This window comes from Dermacentor andersoni, chromosome 1 (genome assembly GCF_023375885.2).
Source record: "Dermacentor andersoni chromosome 1, qqDerAnde1_hic_scaffold, whole genome shotgun sequence".
Classification (NCBI taxonomy): domain Eukaryota; kingdom Metazoa; phylum Arthropoda; class Arachnida; order Ixodida; family Ixodidae; genus Dermacentor; species Dermacentor andersoni.
In genome coordinates, this window is record NC_092814.1 from 25,764,805 (window position 1) to 25,786,073 (window position 21,269).

Consider the following 21,269-nt stretch of genomic DNA (forward strand, 5'->3'; position numbering starts at 1 on the left):
TTAAGGGTTACGAACTGGATTCCAAGAGAAGGAGAAGCGTAGCAGGGGACGGCAGAAAGTTAGGTGGGCGGATGAGATTAAGAAGTTTGCAGGGACAACATGGCCACAATTAGTACATGACCGGGGTAGTTGGAGAAATATGGGAGAGGCCTTTGCCCTGCAGTGGGCGTAACCAGGATGATGATGATGATGATGATGATGATGATGATGATGATGATAGTATAATAGGCAACACCTTTTCTTCATGTGCCTGTATTTCACTCATATGGACTTTTACTAAGCTGCTCCAAAATGTGCATTTACTGCTCCAAAACAGACAATTCCTGCTCCAAACCTGCTAGAAAGTGCCAAATTTGCTGCACCCAGAACTGCTCCAAAACTTCCTTTTCCACTTGCATCCCTGCATGACTGAATTTTTGGCACACGTGGTACTGACTTCCCCTCTACTGACTTCTGCCAATGCTCGTCAATGGCTGCAGCAAGCGCATAGAGCAGGGCGACATCCTTGATGCTGCGGCTATGTCAGGAAACCATCTCCTGCACCGATTGAATAAAGATGGCGCTTTCAGAGCTGAAGTTGTGCAAGGAAGCTTGGTGCTTAACGAGTTCACCCACACCATCACAGGCCTTCTTTCCACGTGCTGTAGCGGAAAGCAGCCACTTTGCAGACATGTACTTAGCCCGGCACAACTCATACAATTGGTACCTATATTTAAAATGGCTCGCTGCACCATTGTTGAGTAGGTGACATGGCAGTAGATGGGTGCTTTTTCATCTAACATTTTGTGCTCTCCACCTAGGGCATACCAGGCGTGCACTACGTCATGATGAATGTCATTGCTCATGACATCAAAGCTGTGTGTTGCTTTCCTTGTCGTAATGACACAGGTGAAGATGTAGATTTGTTTCTTGTGCCAATGGTATGGTTGTGTTTCATTTGAGAGAAGGACAGTCCAGATTTGGCAAAATCAAAGTGCAGACCAATGCTTCTATGCTGCTAACACTCTGCCTCGTGAATAGCCACAACTTGAGTGCGGCATATGTATTCTTGACTAATCCATTTGGTCACCGATTTGCCGAGCTCTTTCACAAAGAGGATTGGAGACGATGTCTTCTTGATTAAGTCACCGCTTTCCCAAACAGCGAATGTGACCTCTTACTCGTCAATCATTCCCAGACTAGCCAAAGTGAGGCTTTCACTCCATAGACAGCGCTCGAATTCACCCAACATACAATCTGTGGTTGGTGAACCGCAAAGACACAGTGCTTTCATGCCTTCCAAGAGCTTTCCATGCCAGTTACATTCTCTAGCACAGAGACGCGAAGGTTGGCATTAGCACAATAAACGCAAATGCAAACTTCTTGTTGTGGTGCGAGCAGCACCCATTTTGGGCGCAGGCTGTAAAACTTTGACAGGGCAATGTCAGTTCTGGGGCAAGCTGCTTTGAACATCTAGAACATCTTGGGGATAGAATGTGTCATAAACCTCTTTGAGACGTCTCTTTGGCTGTTTGTGATGACTGACACAACGTCCTTTGGATTCGGGCTCTGCCACGAGCACCAAAGTTCGTCCTTGGAGAAGTTGTCAAGTGCAGCTTGTATATCCAATGTGCTTAACCTGGACCTTGTGTACGGATTAAAATCTGATCACATTTCGTGCTTCTCATGCCAATTTTGAGCCTTTCTTAGCATGTACGTTGTGATAGTTGGGATTGCCTTTTGAACGCATTTTCTTGCAACTTCTGGTGGCACGATCGTTAAGAGACAGAGGCACTCTCGATATGACCTTGAAGCCTCGTACGCTTGCTTCAAGCTATTTAACCAGCTAGCGCATGCCTGAAATTTTGTTACAGACAGCCGAGGTGTACTGACGCTTAATGTTGAGCATATCTTCCCCACTATGACACTTTCAATCTCGGCCCATTTTTCTCTTTCTGTAAGATCATCTGGTGCATTTCTGAATGGAAGATGGTTACTTCAATGGTGAAACATCAGAAGAAAGTGGGTGTACCTGTTCAAGTCATCAATCACTTCTTCTTCCTGAAGAAATGCCTTGTCTGCTTCATCGCGGGTCTTGGTAGATTAGGACAGGATTTCTTGGAAGCACGTAAAGCAGTGCTGACAGACCTCGTCGGTGTCGCGAATATCCTAAGTCTCTGGCAGTAGCTTCTGCAGGGAGGCAACATCGAAAATGTTCATGCAACAAAAAATTTTTTTCTTAGCAATCTTCTTGTGAATGAATACTGTAGCATTTTTATATGTAAGACAGTAAAGAACTGTGTCTGTTTTTGTTTCCTGTTTTCTATGTTTGTTCCCGAATGCGTACTTTTGCAAATCATGACGTTAAGAACTGAAATAGCAGTACTACAAATATGGTTAATTACGTTCCTTATTTTTCGCCCAAACTGTGTTGCTCATTCTGTTTTTATGGTTGCACATCGTGTACTTGTCTTTATTAGCTTGCAGTGTATAATTTTTTTCTCGAACTTGCCTCCTGAATTCCTTGTTTAAATCCCCCCCACTTCTTTTTTTCCTTTTCCCCTTATTCTGGCGCTGTCCTGATTGCTTCGCTGGAGCACAGATTGTACAGATTGAACCCAGTTAGGCTGTAGAGGTAGTGTTAAAGAGAAAAAAAAAGAAAAAAAAAGGTGTGTTATAATTGTGTCACGAACCCTAATATAATGCAAGGCACATTCTGATGCCAGAAGTTTAAGAAAATAACTCGCATTATATTCATGCAAATATGGTATGTCAGTTGTAGACTGCAAACTGGGTACGTGTTAGCACTTTTGAGGGCGGCAGCATACATACGCGGCACAAGTAAAATCTGACAATACATTTTTGTTGAAGCTACCAGAGAGAAGTTCTTTTGCAACAAAGAAATGAGAGCTGTAGATTTACGTATAGAGAAAACTGATAGACAATTAACCAGCAAAGGCACTGAAGCCAGCAGGCTCAACATCGGCCACTTTGGCCCATTATATTTTGTGAATAAATCAAATGAGGGAACATAATATTGCACCCATGTTTTGCCTGACATAAGCGGGCTTACTTTCAAATATTTTTAAATTGGGAGTGGAGTTTGTTTTTTATTATCATTTTTGGTAGTCTGCTGTTGCTTTTTTGGAGAAACATTTTTAACTATTCTTTTCTTGTATTTTTGTAGGAGCACTATTTTTGCATGAATTTTGTAAAGGAAACATTCTATATTTGACACTCTTTTCAAGTTTCTGTGCAATATAGAAAACGTGGGAAGGTGATCAAGGTTGCAAAACTTTTCTCATTTGCACCATGTTCAGAATTTTTTATTATTTTTTTTCCTTTGTGGACAGCATAAAAAATCCATGGAAGTTATTTACATTTAGGCATACCAAATGAAGCAGAAAATGTTTTTGGCTCACCTTTTTTATTTTGCATTGAATTTCGGATGTGAAATCGGAAAATATTGCAATAAGCAGTAGCAGGACGCCCATGCTGCCACCTTCAAATATTTTTTTGCTATGCTGGGAATACTTTTTGGGAGCAAAATTTTCAGTTCCGTGCAATTTAAATATGCGTACATAACATATAAAAATATCAGACAAAATAAAAATACCAAGCGAACGGACATGCATGTTCGATCTCTCATGGAATCACCCTGCAAAATTCATGCAGCATTGTTTTTAGCATAATGGCAGTGATGTGAGCGTCTGTGAAAAAGGCAGATTGTCCTTGGTGCGATGTCGTGCTGATCTACCGGTCATGTGACAGGATCAGATGTGTCTTCGCCTGCCTGCAAACTCATTCATGAAGGGCCTAGGACTCCTGAAGTTGATCTTAAAGAAAATGGCTTCACGGTTGCAATAATGTTGGCATCCATGAAAAAGGAAGCAAAGGAGAGTTGTTTAATTGCCGTTACTTTTCTGTTGTCTAGAGGAAGACCTGCACGAGGGATGTGGCTCGGATGAACTCTGTCCTCGTGGCTGCACGTGTGTCGGCCATGCAGTCCACTGCTCACGACAGCGGCTGCGCCAGCTGCCCAAGCACCTGCAGCCAACCACCGTTGAACTGTATGCGCTTCATTGCTTGTAGAGAAGTTTAAGGGGAGATTGGTAAATTACGCTTCTATTATACTACAAATGTACTAGTATTATCTTGAGTGAAGACTTCGTAAACCAGAAGAAGCAAAAGCTAAAGATGGGCTTGTAATTCTCATGCTATATAGCTCTTCGCGATGTCATGAGATTTGGACAGGGTGTGCTGGATTAGTTAACAGTTTATCAACATAAACACCCATTCCAATCCCACCCTCATGCCTTCTGTAAGTGCCACCACTCGGTTAAATTCCAGCTGTCTCGGGAAGTGGAGTCCTTCGTGAATAATTTCAACTACGGAGTTTGAATTCCACGACATGTTCTGATGGCAGCTCCAAACTGGAAAGCCTGTTGAAAAGCAACAAAATATGTTCAGTCAAATGCTTCAGTTCTGGATGTGGTGTACGCAAAGTTATGAAGCGTGAAGTGCATATTGTGCAGATTAGCCAGGCCTAACTTGGGTTCTGGCACAGTGTTGCCGGTCTGGTAGAGTCCTGAATCTCATTAAGAACTCTGCAGTAGCTGCTCCAATGATAAGGTGGCACCCGAGGAAAACCAAAAAAAGGAGGAGATTCTGGTAAACATTGGAAATGGGGGTCCTAATGGCAGCTTAGTATCACAGTGCAATGACAAAGGCAGCAGTAAGCGTGGTTAAGATTACGATGCTTTAAAGGGATACTAAAGCGAAACAATAAATCAGTTTAGACTAATGAAGCATTGTTTGAGAACCCTGCAGGCAGTCATTTCAAAAAAATAGTTTGATTATTAGACGAGAAAATGAAGGTCCAAGTATCAGTATTTGAATTTCGCGCCTAAACCCCAGCCCCGGTTTGTCAGCGTGACGTCAGGAATTCCAAAGTATGTTTTCACATTTGGGCCGCATTGGCTGAATAAAGGTTCCCAAAACTTGCCATGTTTAATATTTGGTTCCTTTAGAACACAATGTAATCAATCTGTACTGCTATATATAATTAGTAGGCCCTAGAAGATGCCATCAAAATCCAAGACGTCACAGCCCCCAGGTGCGGGAACTTAAGTAGGTGTCGCCACCCGTATTTCGTTCTTGCGCTTTATCTGGCTTACCAAACGCCTTATCGTTGTAAAAGGGGTGTTTTTGGTGTTGTAGAACGGTAATTTACTGATGCAGAAGAAATCATTTTTCACTTTAGTGTCCCTTTAAGAAGCATTTCATGCTTATGCCTACTTCCTATATGGAATGAACAGGCTGTTTCTGTAACTTTTGTGGCAACTTAGAAAAAGAGGAAGCGATTTACCCAAGATTGTTGTACTTATTTCTGTGTGAAAAGTGGTGAATGAATGGAAAAGAAAAAAGTTTTGTTTCCTATGCTGATCACTTGCTTACTGGAGAATTTTGCTATTGGGCCTTATAATTATTTACATGCAGCTTGAAACCTGGCCTCCTTTAAGTACCACTTTTGCTAGCTGTGGATATGCATAACTTTGTGTCGCTTTCATTTTCTCTGTGGATTTTTCTTTGGTGTAACACACATTTTCGTTACATGCATACTTCTTTGGCCAGGTACCTCGACGTGAACGACATAACAGAGATACCGAAGGAGCTGAATCTGCTCAAGGATGTCACAAGAATGTAAGCTGAACAGCTCTGCTTTTCTGGGAGAGCCTGTGGTCAAACTAGTTTAGCTACTACTTTGTTATTGTTGAATGCCTTTAACACATACTGTGTGCCATAGTAAGAAAACCTGTCTCGTATATAGAAATGAAAACTGCCGTTAAGCTTTTGGAAGTCATCCTGCGAATGAGATCAGAAAATTCAGAAACACAAATGGTTAAATCTCTAGCTGATGTAAGGGGGCTAAAATTTTCAGCAGGTGGTTCAGTTTGTATAGAAAAATGTGACGCTGAAATTGCACAAAATAAAGAAAAAGTTTGGATGCAGTCCTTTAACATTCGTGCAAAGTGCTTACAAGACCATATTGCTAGTATGGTGCACACTTGCATTTCGAAAAAAATCTGTGCTTTGCAGCACTCTAAGTGACCACTTTCACTCACCTTCTCTGTTGGCTGTATCTCAGTGCCGAGCACACATCTGCACGCATCTATCCTCGCAGGGCTAGGCTACATCGATGACCCCCCTCACCCGTCACTGCAAGAGAGACATGGAGGCACCCTATGCATGATTGCTTAATCGTGGCCTCTCATTTCACTAGCTTCTCAGAGTAGGCAGTGTTGAACATCTGAATGAAAGATGCTCTTGCAGTAAATTTCTTTACACCCTTTTGACAAAGTGACTGGAACTGATTGCAAAAAGGGGCACTTATGTGTGCGGCTGCTGCTGCACCAATTCAGGCGCACTGTAGAAATGTCTAATAACTGTTGCTGCCTTAAGATGCAGCTTTGTTTGAGGCGCCTGTGCTGCAGGTAGTTTTATTATTGCACTCTTTTCCTTCATCACTCGGTGAGAGGAAAAACAGTAATGAAAAACTGAAAGAAAACATTTTCGATTGTCACGTCATTAACCTTTTCAGTAGACAGCACGAACCTTCTTGATTTTAAATTTGCACGGATTTTAAGCTATTGAACATTGACTATGCAAAGGTAATGACAGTTGTACAAGTTTCTCGTCATAGAGGATGGCTTGCAGAAGCATAGCTTTAGGAAGCATATACTACACGGGGACTCCCATTTAACTGCATTGTAAAAGAAAGTTTCATTTCGCATCTATTGCACAAATTTTGATGATGTGTGTTGCATATGAAAAACAAAAAAATTCGATCCTTGCAGCTAGAAGCAGATTTTTTATTTAGTGCATCAGCACTTCTACCAAAATGCTCAAACATCAGGGAGAACTTTAAGAAAATGAAGAGGGCATCATGTTTACAATTCTGTAACTGAGCAATATTTGATGAATAACAGTGTAATTCTGCGAACTGCATCTAACGCAATATTTAAAATAGACAAAATTTATATATTATAAACTGGTCTGAAAATAACACAAATTTGTTAGGATTTTTGACAACTCATGTGAACAATGTAAAGACTTCAGGTAAGCTTTCAACTGATGCATCACATTTACCTGCTTTAGCAAATTAAATAAATACAGTTACGGAATTATGATGTCTGTTTTTGGTTCATAGTGATGGAGCTGTAAACTTTTCCCTTGACAATTTTTTTTTTATAATTTGTCGATATTTGGCAGTTCTTGTTTTAAAATTTCAGTGCTCATTTCTGCTTCCAACAATTTAACTTTCTCTCTTGACTGCAACAAATGTAATTCATTCAGGTTCAGCAGTTTCCTAATGAGGGTTATGCATTTTACACATGTTTGTATCATTGGCTGTCTTAAAGGATACTGACACAATATTTTCTAGTCTTTATTTTTTTTTTCTTTTTTTGCTTTAAATGAAAGTCTCTTACCTCTAAACTTCGGAAAAAATTAAGCATCACAGTGCCATAATTAGTTTGTTATGACAGCTTTTCTACAGCCAGTTTCGGTTTTGTTTCTACTGTGTTGCAACGTCTTGATGTAATATGTGGTCATGTGAGAGCAGACCACTGCAACTTTGTGACCCTCACTCCAGCGTGCTTGGTTGTCCGCTATGCTGCTACATCAACATTCACAATGAGTAGCTGCATACGAAGGGACTGAGCTAGCTGGAGCAAGTATCAAAATGTCATATTTTCATGCTCTCACGTGACCACACACTGCATCATGACAATACAAAACAGTATACTCCTGGGAAACAAAACCGAAAGTGGCTGTGAAAAAGTTTTTATAATAACTTATTTATGGCACTCTGAGGCTTGGCACTATATTTTCTGGGGTTTAAAGGTATAGGACCTTCATTTAATGGTTGATGTTGAAGTCAGTTGACGTCCAAAAGAGCTGGGAGAATTTTTTTCATGTCTTTGTCGGTGGTTTCCATACAGGGTGAAGTTTACGACTCATTCTAACGTCACCTCCTTGTTTGGTAGTGACAGCAGATGGCATCGGATGTACTCTCTGCAAAGGCTCGAAATTAGCCGACCTCGAAGACTTTCTTCAAGGATGCTGCTTAACTCACACATTTCCGCTAGCTTAAGCTCGACAATGAATTTTCCTATTGTTTAATTCTGGCCTTGATCCCTGTGATGGAACCTGTATCGTTCCATGACGATGGACCTCCATGGTGCATAGTGTTTGCTTAGTATTTTGGTAATATTGGCATACTTGCAGTCACCGGGGCCTTTTGGCAGCAGAAGACTGCATAGTGTCATGTAGGCTTTCTCACCTAGGACTGTCAAGAATATTTGCACCTTCTTTGGAGCATTGATATTGTTAGTGCTTGCACAGACCTCGCATCTTTCGATGTAGACTTTGCTACTGCCACTGGCCAGCCAGAACTCAGCAAGCCTTGCAATTGGTGTTGTAATGATGCTGCAGTCAGTTGATGTTGCTATGCAGTGTGCTGATGCGGCCATAATAGATCAGGCCAATTTTAGCACAGTTCAGATCTTGATAACACTTGTCTTGAGATCTTATCCTTGTTTCCAAGACTATTGTGTAATGAGAACACAGGATCAAAGGGCGGAAGAGGAGCGTTTGTTGAGACACTCACAGTTACACAGCCCCAAACAGACTACCCGTGGAAAGCAGGCTCATCGAGGGAAAGAAGGCCATTACATCACTCTCTGTGCGAGTGATGTGCTCAGGAATACACTGGGGACATAAAAAATGTGCCTGGGCTGACACGCTCATGCTGAACATGTGCTACCACTCTTCACGTTGCAGACAGTCTTATTGGACGCTGATGCACCTTGCACTTGAGCCCCCGGACCATTGGCATCCTCGGAACAAGTGTACTTGGGTAGCATTAGCAAATCAATACCCAATGGTGTTATCGCAGTTCATCAAGGTGCCTTGGCTTGTGTGAATATTCAATCGAATATTATGCTATTCATATTCGCTTTGGCTCGAATTTCAGCATTCAAAATATTCAAAACCAGTGAATACAGTCAATGACCGATTTTCCGGACGCCCAATTTTTTGGACATGCCCTATAATTCAGATGCCTTAGCGGCACCACCACATACCCCTAGATTCAATGACCGTGTGAAATTTTAATGTCAAAAATTTCGAACGCAAAAACTATTTACAGTACGATTTTCCTGACTTTTTGCCATCACTGCAGGTCTGAAACAACTTGACGTACCAACTATTTTTCCAGTGGGGGGCTATCTCTGTCTGTCTTTATATATATGTATGTATGTATGTATGTATGTATGTATGTATGTATGTATGTATGTATGGGCGCTATGTCACCAATCAAGAACAACAAATGAAAACAAAAACGAAAAATAGTGACGTGCTAGTAAAAAGGCAAAATAGTGCCTATGGGTAAAAAAGAAGGTAAACGAGGGAAGATGTGACGGGCTATGTGGCCAGGCAAATCAATTTTCTAACACTTTCATTCAAACCAGATGCAACGGTATCAAACTTATAGATAAGAAATAATTCACGGGCTTCTCTCTCGTAATTTGAACGAAATCCCGATTCAAGCAACGTGACTTTCATCTTATCAAATGAGTGGTCAGGGAGATGTACGTGTTTTGAGATGGGTAGGTTGGGCAATGTGTTAGTGTGGGATTTGTGATTGTTGAAGCGCAATCTAAAATGCCCTTCTGTTTGTCCAATTTACTGTTTCTTGCACAGTGTACAGTCAAGCATATATATTATGTTTTTAGTGTCGCAGTCGAAATCGCCTTTGATTTTTAATTGAAAGTTTGAAGCCGTACTAGTGACCTGCTGCAATGTACACATGTAGGGGCATACTTTGCATCGCGGTTTTCAGCAAGGATGGCTTCCGACGGCGTCAGGGAAGTCATTCCTAGAAGATGACGATAGTATATCTCGTATATTTCTAGCTCTACGGTATACTACTTTAGGCGGTTCGGCGAAGATGTCTTTGAGGCGTTCACTTTGCATTAGAATATTTTAGTGTTTCCTTAGTACATTGGAAACACGCGGGACTGACACAGAATGGGTTAGGACAAGATTTTTCTGGGTTGAGGGAGTCCGTTTCTTCTCAGTGGACAGAAGTGTCCTACAGCCATGCACGTCTGCGCATTTTATTGCGTCATCAGTTAGTTGTGGTGGATAATTTTGTTTGGCTAAAGCATTCTTTAGGGCTGCGCAATTTTTTTAAAACCCAGGTTGTTCAGAGCAGATTCTTTTTAAACGTAAGGCCTGACTATAAGGAATGCTAGTCTTGCAATGTTTAACGTGGTTACTATCGAAGTGCAAATATTGATATCGGTCTGCTGGTATTTTGTATGGGGCAGTAGATAGTTTATCATTTTGATACGCTGACATCAGGGAAGTTAATAGTAGATGGAGAATATGTGTGAGAAAATGATATCGATGGATGGGCATTGTTAAAGTCAGAAATGAAGGAAAGCAGCTCCTGTTCACCGTGTGACCAAATCATAAAAACATGGTCGATGTAACACTTCTAATACAAAGGTTTTATCATCTGTGTTAGCAAAAATTTATTTTCTAGCTCACTCATAAATATATTGGCATAGTTGGGGCTGATCCGCATACCCATCGACGTTCCACTAACTTGGACATAGTGTTGACCTTGAATTTCGAAGTTGTTTAGTTGTGAAATAAGTGTCAACAAAGTGGCCAACATATTGCTGTCTATTAGGCTTCTCGGGTTATGCTGCTTTGTAAGAATTGACGACTGCCCTGATGCTATCTGCATGCGGAATGTTGGTGTACAAGGATGCTACATCAAGTGCCCAAAAGAGAGCCTTAGGAATTTTGAGATCGATGATATCTGACAGAAAGTTGGTAGTATCCCTTACGTAAGACGGAAATGTAGCTGGGATATTACTAATGAGGGAATCTATGTAGCCGGACAAACTTTCTGTCGCTGTACCTATACAGGAAATGATGGGACGACCGGGTTATTTATTTTATGTATTTTAGGTAAAAGGTAAAAACGACCGGCAACAGGACTTAGTGGAACGAGAGAATGGATTGCGTTATCAGGCACCTTTTTATTTTTGACGAGATCACGCACCGTGCTTTTCATCTGTATTTGTATTGTTCAGTGAGGTCATGATCAAGGCGTTTATAAAACGTCACATCTGCTAGTTGTCTGTGCGCCTCTGCGGTATAATTGGACTTTTTCATTATGACAATGGCACCACCTTTGTCGGCAGGCTTAATGACGATGTCTTTGCGAGAGGACAGGGCATCTAATGCTTTCATTTCCCTGGCGGACAAATTACGGCAGAAGGGTGCTTATTTTTGATACAATTGCAGAACGTCTTGCTGTACTGCTTTGATATACATATCCAAGCATCTATCGCGTTGTGAAGGAGGGACCTAGTGGTTGCCAGAAGGTAACGCATTTTCCGGATAGCTCAAATTCGGCCAGTCATGAAAGTATTTGCGTAGGCTTAGGTTACGGACGAAATTATCCAAGTCTTTCAGCAGTTGAAATTCACTGTGTCCGCCTGTAGCTGCACAAAAATTTAGACCACGGCACAGAACACTGTACTCCTCAGCTGTTAGTAAAATGTCCTAGATATTAACAATATTGTTCTGCTCTCGATCAGAACACTTCTTAACAGAGGATGACGAAGAAGTTATGGAGTGCACTTCAAGAGGCTTGGTTTGAAAAGGGGCGGAATTACATACCCAGACCTGGCTTGCAGAAGAACACCCAACACCGTCACGGGACAGTTTCCTGGCTTTCAATGTGCGAATTTCATAACGTTTTTTTTAGTCGAATGCCTCTAGTGCAGCAGATTGGGTAGATCACAAGTTTAAACTTGCTGCAATTTGGCTTTCTTGGTTCTTGAATTCCTTACTGAAAGAATGATAGGGATCTAAGAGAACTTGAGTGAGTTGTAGTGAAGCATTTGTTGGTATGTTATCCAACCTAGCCTTATTGCTTTCAGACATGTCAGACAGAGCTGGTTTTATAATGATGTGGAGACCCTTTGGTGCAACACATGCAGCCAGGTAGGTGTTTAGCGTATCTACATGTAGATCATTGTGGATTCTTTTTTCTACAACCTTTCTTAGCCATAGGAAATCATTTGAATAGAGATAAGGGACATTATTAACGGCAGACACAGTCTTTAGTCAGTTCCCAGGTGCTTCACTCACGGCTTGGATGTAGGCTCGGCGAAGATCGTGGTGAGGACCTCTAGGGGAGGAACATGTAGTGTCCTGTACTGAAGGAGACTGTTCAGCTGATGAGGCTCTCGCTGCGGCGTTTCTTGGTGGATTCTTTGAAGCAGTCTTCTTTCGACAGCGCTGCGTTTTTCGTTTGTGGGGTGACAATTCCTTTTGAGAGGGACTACCATTCGTTGTCTGGATACAACACATGTTTTCATCATCAGTGCCGGGTCAGAAGATCGGCCCGCAACGGACTCTTCCTCTGTGTAATGTAATAACTTCTGATATTTTTTCAGCAATTTATTTTTGTTTTTGGAAAGTTGGTCATACAGCAGGCTGTCATTCTTGGAAAGCTTGTTTGCCACCAGGCTCCAAAGGTGTGGAGCTGCTATTTGTGCAGTTCTTTTCATGATGGTTGTAGTGATCTTGTGTTTAAAGTGATCCTAATTGTCTGTGATAGTTGACTGTCTATTCAGTTCAATTCAATTCAATTCAATTCAATTCTTTATTCAACATCGTCATGAGGATGTTGGGTGCATCGACAAAAAGCCAGAAGAAAGGCTTGACAGAGGTCGACGCACCCTACAATGACTTGGCAACAGTATCGCAGTGTATCATACAGCATGTGTAAAGCATTCGCAATAACAGCATTGACACAAATGAAACGGTATTTGAACATTACAGGCAAAAACAAAAGCAAGCACAAAGCACTATGACATAAGTGTCAGCAGTACATAAATTAACACCAATTCACAGCGCGTTATTTAACGTCTGTGGAAGAATGTAGCTAAGCATTTGGCGACCATAATTCGTTCGTGTTTTAGGCACAAACCACGTGAAGCCAGTGCGAGTAGCATACTTAAGTTCCTTGCATTTCAAGATTGCCAGGTCTAACATGAATGTATTATTCTGTCTTATACTTGTTTTATACCGCCTTAACAGTAAATTTTCATGCAGTTGGGGAAGGGGGGTGATGCCAAGTGACGCAAAGATCGGTGCGGTATGTTCAAATCTCGAAGCATTAACAATATTTCGAACAATTCTCTTCTGAAGCATGTGCAGCCGTCTGATATTGGTAAATGACGTGGTGCCCCAGACCAAGATACAGTAATTAACGACTGAAGAAAACCGTGCATTGTACAGCATTTGCTTAACACGCTTCGGTAGGAAATATCGAAGTCGGGACACGATACCAACAACCTTTGACAACTTGCCCCTGACCATTTCAACGTGATCGTCCCACGATAAATTTTCGTTAAAGAAAACACCCAGACTTTTGACCACGGGAACTATTTGAATGGACGACGAACCCATTTCTAAGCAGATCTGTGGAGTAGAAGCAATATTGTTATGAGGCCTAAATAATACAGCTTTACTTTTTTGTGTGTTTATGATTAGCGAGTTCGATTCAGACCATTCATGAAGTTGGCGCAGACACTCTGTAGCTTGCTGTTCAAGATCTCGTACATGTGCTGCTCGGAAGAACAGAGTGGTATCATCTGCGTAGATCACAAATGTTGGGATCTTACTTAAGCAGACTATGTCGTTGACATAAAGGAGGAAAAGCAGAGGTCCCAGAACACTTCCCTGGGGAACGCCAGAAGAAATATGTTTAACATCTGATAGTGCATTGTTTACTGTTACTTGTTGGACGCGAGAACTGAGGTAGGATCTAATTATGTCAAGACATTTTCCGCGAAAACCATAGTGTTCGAGTTTGGCTAACATTGTTTGGTGATTGATGCGTCAAACGCTTTCGAGAAATCGATGAAAATACCAAGAGTGAAAAGCTTTTGCTCAAAGGATTCTAAGATTAGTCCTTTTTGGGTTAGAAGTGCAGTCTCTGTCGAAAAGTTCTTCCTAAAACCGTGCTGGCTTGGCGTTAGTATATTAAATTTCCCACAGAAACTAGACATTCGCGTATACAGTATCTTTTCAAAGCACTTTGAGAAAATCGGAAGAATAGAAATTGGGCGATAGTTTGATAGGTCGTTTTTGTCTCCACCTTTATGAACAACGGTTACTTTAGCAATCTGCATTCGTTTAGGGAACACTGCATGTTCGAGGCAACAATTAAAAATATGTTCTAGGACTGGGCTTACTATATCGGCTACATATTTTACTGGCTGAATCTTAAGGTCATCTATGTCCGGTGAGCTACTGTTGCGGAGGGTCAAGAGGCAAGCTTCGATTTCGCTGGTGTCTGTTGGCATCAAGAATGCAGTGGAAGGAACTCGCGAGTCAAGGCATTTGACATTTGGGGGGGCACTATTGCTATCTGCCAAAGACACGAAAAAATCATTAAATTTTTCGGCTAATAATTTTCCACCCAGTGGTATGTTGTCTACTAAGACTTCAAGCATGCCGCTGGCATGTGCACCTAGATTCAAAATTTCATTTATTGTTTTCCATACAAGGTCACTCCTTTTTAACACGTCTGGGTTGAATAACTTTTCCATATACTCTTGTTTTGCTCGGCGTAGAAAAGACGTCACTTTGTTTCTATACGTCTTAAAACGCGCCAGGTCATCCTGTGATCTGCTTTTGATGAAGCGGTTATAAAGATAGTTTTTTTTTGTTTTATCATTTGAAGACATTCGGCGCTTATCCAGGGTTTACGAGCCTTGCGAGGTTTCTTAAGCGTCTCAAGTGGAAAACTTTGCGCATAAACAGACTTAAATGTGGCAATGAAGGCATTATAAGCGTCCTCTGGATCGCTTTCACGGAGCACAGTACTCCAGTTCACACCTGCAAGTGCTGACCGAAAAGAATTCATTGTGTTTTGGTTTATGCGCCGGTATAATACCACAGGAAGCATGCATTGTTTTTGAGGGGCTAAAGAATCTGCAAACAAGAATATGGGCAGATGATCACTTATTTGGACATTAATGACTCCTGAGTGAAGACAGTCAACTCGACAGTTAGTAATGAAGACATCAATTGCCGTCGCTGTCTCTAGCCGTGTCGGTTTATTTATGAGATTAGTGAATCCATTGCTGTGTAATATGCAGTCGACTTCATATTTACGCGCAGAAGAAGATAAGAAATCAATATTAAGATCACCACCCAGAACTAGATTAAGGTTGTTTTCTGTGATCCACTGCAGATATTCATCAAGAAAGCGACCAAAATTCGAAACGCTACCTCTGGGTGGTCTGTATATAACAGAAAACACGTTTCTTCCGCTTTGTAATGAGAGAATTTCGTAGTCCTCGTGGGTTATAGTGAAGTCGACAAGAAAATTGCATTTGAACGCCTTTTCGGTTGCTATCATGACGCCACCACCTCGTTTATCAGTACGATTCTGCACATATGTATTGTAGCCGGGTAGGTGCATAACATCGCTACTGCTTTGATATCAGGTTTCAGTAATCATTATTACGTTGAAACGGAAGCTCAGCGTACAGAAAAATGCTTCTAGCTGATCACCTTTATTGCACAAGGATTGCGCATTAACATGAAAAAAGGACAGAGCTTTGTTTTTCTGAGTAAACATAGCACAAAGGTCAGAAGGCGACACGATTGAGCACATGTTAAAGTGCAGTTTGTCAGTTAGTTGTTAGAAAAAAAAATACTTTGCATCTACGCTATCTTATCTAGGTCTTGTACGCAAGTGATGTGCACAATCGCCGACGACTCATTTTGCCTGGCCAGAATGTGCCCATTTTACGTCCACAGCATGTTTTTAGGAGCATGTACAAGCATGTTCCTAAATAGATGCAGATTTACAGCATTCCTGCTGTAAATATGTGCGTCTGCATTTGTCTATTTGATATTCGATACTTATTATTTGTATTCGATTCGTATTAAAAAAAGTAGGTATTTGATCGCTTACCTCTCATGATTATGACAGCTTGAATTTTTGATTACCTTCAGATTTGAAGGTTACAAATACAGCACAATTCAAAAGAACATAAGCAACGTAGTTTTCCTAGCGTGAAAATGTACTTAGTCTACATATTATCCCCAATTTTTTTGTGCTTCTCGACGTTAATGGTAGCAGAACTAGATTCTGCAGAACGTGCTTGGCTGCATGTTTTCAACACAGCGATGACGATTAGCCGAGCTTTGTACAGGTAAAATACCACATTTTCGCCCTTGGTCTACCTGAAAGTCGCCGTGAAGTACTGATTGGTCCAAAAGCCATGAGAAACAGAAGCGATTTGTTCTGTCATGTTCAGTCTTCCACAGCTGGCTCCGTTGAGCAAAATACACCCATCATAAGCAATGGCTCGAGCGTCGTCGTCTTCTTCGACAGCTGGCTCGTTGTTGCCCTCGACGCAACCCCCACACACCGATAGATACGCCTATGACAAGTATGGTGTCACGCACACATTGGCAAATATAAACACATCTCACTCGATGACCACGAGCACTCGCTGTCACAACACTGGTGTGATGAAGAATGCTGGCAGCGAGAAGCGAATGCTTCGTACTGCCTCTAGTTTCACTGCTAGAACACCTTTCACGCCCAAATAAATTAAAGCAGTCTTGAAAGTACTGGGAACCTCAATTGCACTATTGAGGTTCCTAGAATGACAGACCAATTAGCCTAAATCAATGCCTAGATCAAGTCTTGAATGACCACTGGAGACATGCAGAGGTGGGGAAATTTACCAGCTGGAACCGAGTGGACCCTGTGTGCTATATACGTACCAGTGATCAGCTCCCTGAAGAATCAATGTTGCCGAGACTCCGTGTGCAGCTGGTGGAGAGCCAGACCCCCATGATCAGGGCTTCAAGCGGCTTTCTGTAGACTCGAGCGATCTTGGTTGGAACTTCGGGCCCTGTATTCCCGGCTTTCAAAAGTGTGAGGGGCGGGGGCAAATGGCCTACTTTGCTCCCCCCTCTAGTTCTGCAATTGGGGGCACAAGTGCTCCCGCCCCCCAGTAGATACACCTATGGAAGCGATGTTATCAAAGCCACCGCCGCTGCCATTTTGATTATCTCGCTGCCTCGAACAGGCACTCTTGCATGCAGATCTGCTTGGAGCCGTAGCCACCGCCACCGCACCAACGCTAGGCCTACCCGCTCTGATGTTTGCTACCAAGCTTGGTGTTCGGTGCTGTGTTTTTCATCGAAAAAAATTGCTGCTGTCAATGGTGCTGACTCCGCCTTTGTAATCGTTGCCAATGACTTTGAAGCTTGGAAAGCATGACTTGAGTAACCTAGCACGACGCATTCCATAATGTCGGTTCCCAAAAGTCAGCTTCGCTTAAGCGGTGAAGCATACGCAAAGTATTGCGGTTAAGCATACCAAGTGTGGAAAGGCGCAATTCTCACGGGACACAGTATGTGTTCCTTAAATATACACGCATGTACCTGCTGTCTCCTGTCACAGAACGAGCACCAATACGCCTAATAAGTGTACTGGCAGGCCTTCAGAGCTATTTTGGATGTTCCTGTGGTGATTTGAGCCCTTGGGGGCAGTAAAGGCGTGCATTTTTTCAGACGTTTTCACAGCCACTAGGTTGTCTGAAAAATTGGACGCTGACTGTATATGTATTCTTACACGTATAAGCCACACCCCCAATTATAACCCGCAGAGATATCTTCATACAACAGCTGAATCATATTAAAAACAGTTTGCATTCGCGGATGCACGAATCGTCCACACCATATCGTCGGCCAACTGCAATGTTCTTTGCCACTTCAGCGATACTGATGGAGGAAAAATTTGCCCTAAAGGTGATTTCACGGCCATACCTCCAGGCAAAATTCACGCTGTTGTCGAAATTGCACCTCAAGTCGAAATTCACATTGCGCAAATTTTACTGTTAAATTTAAAAAATTGTTTTGTCTGTGTGCTTGCAGAATGGAATCCGTTAAGCTAGCATGTAGATTAAAAGCATCAAGCTGAACTTGCGCTACACAGCATTACGACAACGCACGATGGATGAACGCCGTGGCCTCAACCAACACAGAATTTTAAGTAGGCACAACAGTGAGCAACAAGAGCCTGTAAAAAAGTTTTCTGTGCAGCTTGAGTTGTAAGAAATGTCGAACTTGCACTTTTGGATGAAAATATATGAATAACAGCACTTTGAAAATCAACTGATTCCAAAGATAAACCCATCTCCCTTTTTTTTTTTTGCAAGCAAAGAACCAACATTTATTAGATTTGTCGTCAAGATCTGGCTGTTATGTCAAGGTTTTGTGCAAATCCCACAACCATTCAAACTATTAACTTTGAGATTATCCTACATTAATTGCTATTTGCGTCGACTTTGTTTCAAACCAAAAAATTTAAATTCGTACACAAGCCTGGGCACCAAGTAGGAGCATGAGCAATAATCTATTGAGTTATAAAGGCATTCATTAATTTCTACCACATCTTTTTAAATCTGCTAACATTTGTGTACGAGGTGTTCGCATCATTGAGGGTAGTCCAGCTACTTGCTTGGCCAAACAATACATAGCGAACATAAGAGACAGGAAGACAATGGGGTATTTGAAAGTAAACAGGGTATCCAATATTCTAGTTGACATTAAGAGGAGAAAATGGAACTGGGCAGTCCATGTAATGCATAGAAGATAACCAGTGGTTACAGGGAAAAGGAAGCGCAATCGAGGACGGCAAAGAATTAGGTGGTGTGATGAAATTAGGAAATTTGCAGGCACAACTTGGAATCGGCTGTCGCAAGATTGGGGCAGTTGGAGATCGCTGGAAGAGACCTTCGTCCTGCAGGGGACAAAAAAATAGGCTGGTGCCGATGATAACATAGCAAACATAGGCCTGCTCAAAATAATAATTATAGATGTAAATTCAAATGCGCCTGTGTTGAAGCCGTCTTCTTTAGCTCCCTGTGCAACATGCTGAGTGAATGTTAATTAAATGTATTTTACTCTTTCTCTCAGAGACCTCAGCAACAACCAGATATCGATTCTGCCAAACAACATCTTCTCCAATCTATCCAGGCTTTCAACACTGTAAGTTTTTCCTCCATATTTCTTCAGCTTATTCATGGTTGTGATGTCTTTTCTTCATTTCTCCGTGGGTGCTAACCATCCACATTTTATTGAAGGTGTCATTACTCTCTCTTGTCATTTTTCTCCAGCATCCTTAGTTACAATAAACTCCAGTGCATCCAGGTTGACAGCTTCTCTGGCCTAAAGTCCCTGCGAATTCTGTAAGTGCTACGGTTTTATGTGTCATTGCTTTCCAGTAAAAAAAAAAAAAAAAGTTATTTCTGTACTCAAAGTTTGTTACAAAATGGATTTCTGTTCTACTTGTTGTTGTGCTGCACTGCATGAGGAAAGCCTTTGTTTTGAGAACGTAACTGGAATTGGGAACAGATGTATCAAAATTGGTGCTAATCTCAGAATTTCTAAATGTGCATGCATTCATTACTGCCAAGAAGTAATTATGTGTCTGGAAGTATAATTAAATGAAAAATTAATTTCTGGGGCAATATTGATCATCGAATTGATTTTTCATTCATTTAATGTCTCCTCAAATACTCATCCCAAAGATAGAGAATTGCATCATCTGCCAACACCAAAACCTATCCACGAATAGTTGTAATGCTCGTTACTTGCTGCTTCTTGACTTACAGTTTTGTCCTTTCCTTGAGTGATAATCCAACAGAGTGTGGTTCGTCAGAATGGCATCTAATTAACCATTGTGCACCCAGGGTTATTGTAAGGACCAGGGAGCAATGAAGGGTCTGAATAATACTCCTTTGTTATCGAGGATGTGCACCAGGCTGTCAACCAAAACAAGATCACCAGGCCAGCTACTAAGGTAGCTGCATGTAATTGAAACGTATCGTGCTGGTAGCCACAAGTTAACAGGCATTGATTGATGGTGTTGTTCACGAATATGCTGTCACTTTCTGTGGACATTGGCTGCGTCTTGCCATTCTCCTTCGCCGCACACTCCCTCCTGTCCTGAGATTTTTTCTGGCCACGCAGGTCACTGCATGGAAACGACGTGTCAATAATACCAGAGGGCACCTTTCGGGACCTGCAGTCTATCACGCACATGTGAGTGCTGGCAAGAAACCGTCGACGTATGAGGTCTGACGCGCTAGGTGGCGTTGACGTGGGCACTGTAGGCAACTTACAGCAGCCTGTACGCGGAAAGAAACTAATTCCGGCGTCCATATATTAATCCTCTGTTTCATTGCTCGAGTTGTACAACTTGTGTCATTAGGTCCAAGCTATAACTGCACTGAAATTACTCATTGCCTTCAAGATGTCATTGTCCTTGAATGTCACATATTCTTTACATTTTACAAACATGAAGAAATTAACTGCAAAATATGATGGAACAAAAATGTACTGTGTACATCAATTACTGCAGCAAGCAGTCTCAAATACAATACACTTTTCTTGCAGATGAAAAATTTCTGCAGAGCAAATGTGCGGGCAAATTTATATATGAAAGGATTATTTCGAGGTTCCAAAGAAGCACTGCAGGAGAACTACTTGGAGTACCAAATTGAGAATTCTGACAAATAGAGTGCATACTTTGTTGAACATATTTGCAAAATTTGAATGGTCATAGGATGAATGAGAGAGCTACAAGAGATCATCGTCTGTACTAATGGAATTTGCCTTAGGGCTTGTTCAGAGACAAGAACACTTGCTGTAAAGAAACAATGGGGTACACACATCAATTGAAAATTTGTAGAAATAAAGTACATACTTCAAAGAACATGCTGGCAAAATTTCAGAGCTGTAGGAACATTAAAGGGGAGGGGAAGCCAAATTAATAATCTGCTGCCGGAATCAAAATAATGGCCTTTCAAGCAGTGGAATAATTTTGGCATTTTCTCTCTAGGAGAATGTGTAGGGGTTTAGCTGAACTTTGCCACATGTAGAGTTCACAACCTTTATGCTGTAGAACATGCATTTGAAGTTTGTTTCGAGGTTCAGAAACATAAATTTCAGAGCATCAATTGGACGCACTTTCAAGTTCGCTGATGCCACGTGAACATTTGCAATACCATGAAGGAGAATCGCATGCCTCTCCTGCATTGGAGGAACCATAGCAATGATCTCAGCTCCGAAAGTGGTGTCAGCATTTGGGGAAGTAT

General features: G+C 41.7%; 1 protein-coding gene across 1 annotated transcript in view; it reads left to right on the forward strand.

Annotated features, from left to right (window-relative positions):
• The window catches only part of sli (slit guidance ligand), a 434,906-nt gene that overhangs the window by 374,323 nt on the left and 39,314 nt on the right, over window positions 1-21,269 (forward strand). The window contains exons 23-27 of the mRNA XM_050192987.2: window positions 3,914-4,049; window positions 5,614-5,682; window positions 19,087-19,158; window positions 19,287-19,358; window positions 20,143-20,214. Of these exons, the coding sequence (XP_050048944.1) occupies window positions 3,914-4,049; window positions 5,614-5,682; window positions 19,087-19,158; window positions 19,287-19,358; window positions 20,143-20,214 (421 nt within the window). The remainder of the gene's footprint in view (window positions 1-3,913; window positions 4,050-5,613; window positions 5,683-19,086; window positions 19,159-19,286; window positions 19,359-20,142; window positions 20,215-21,269) is intronic.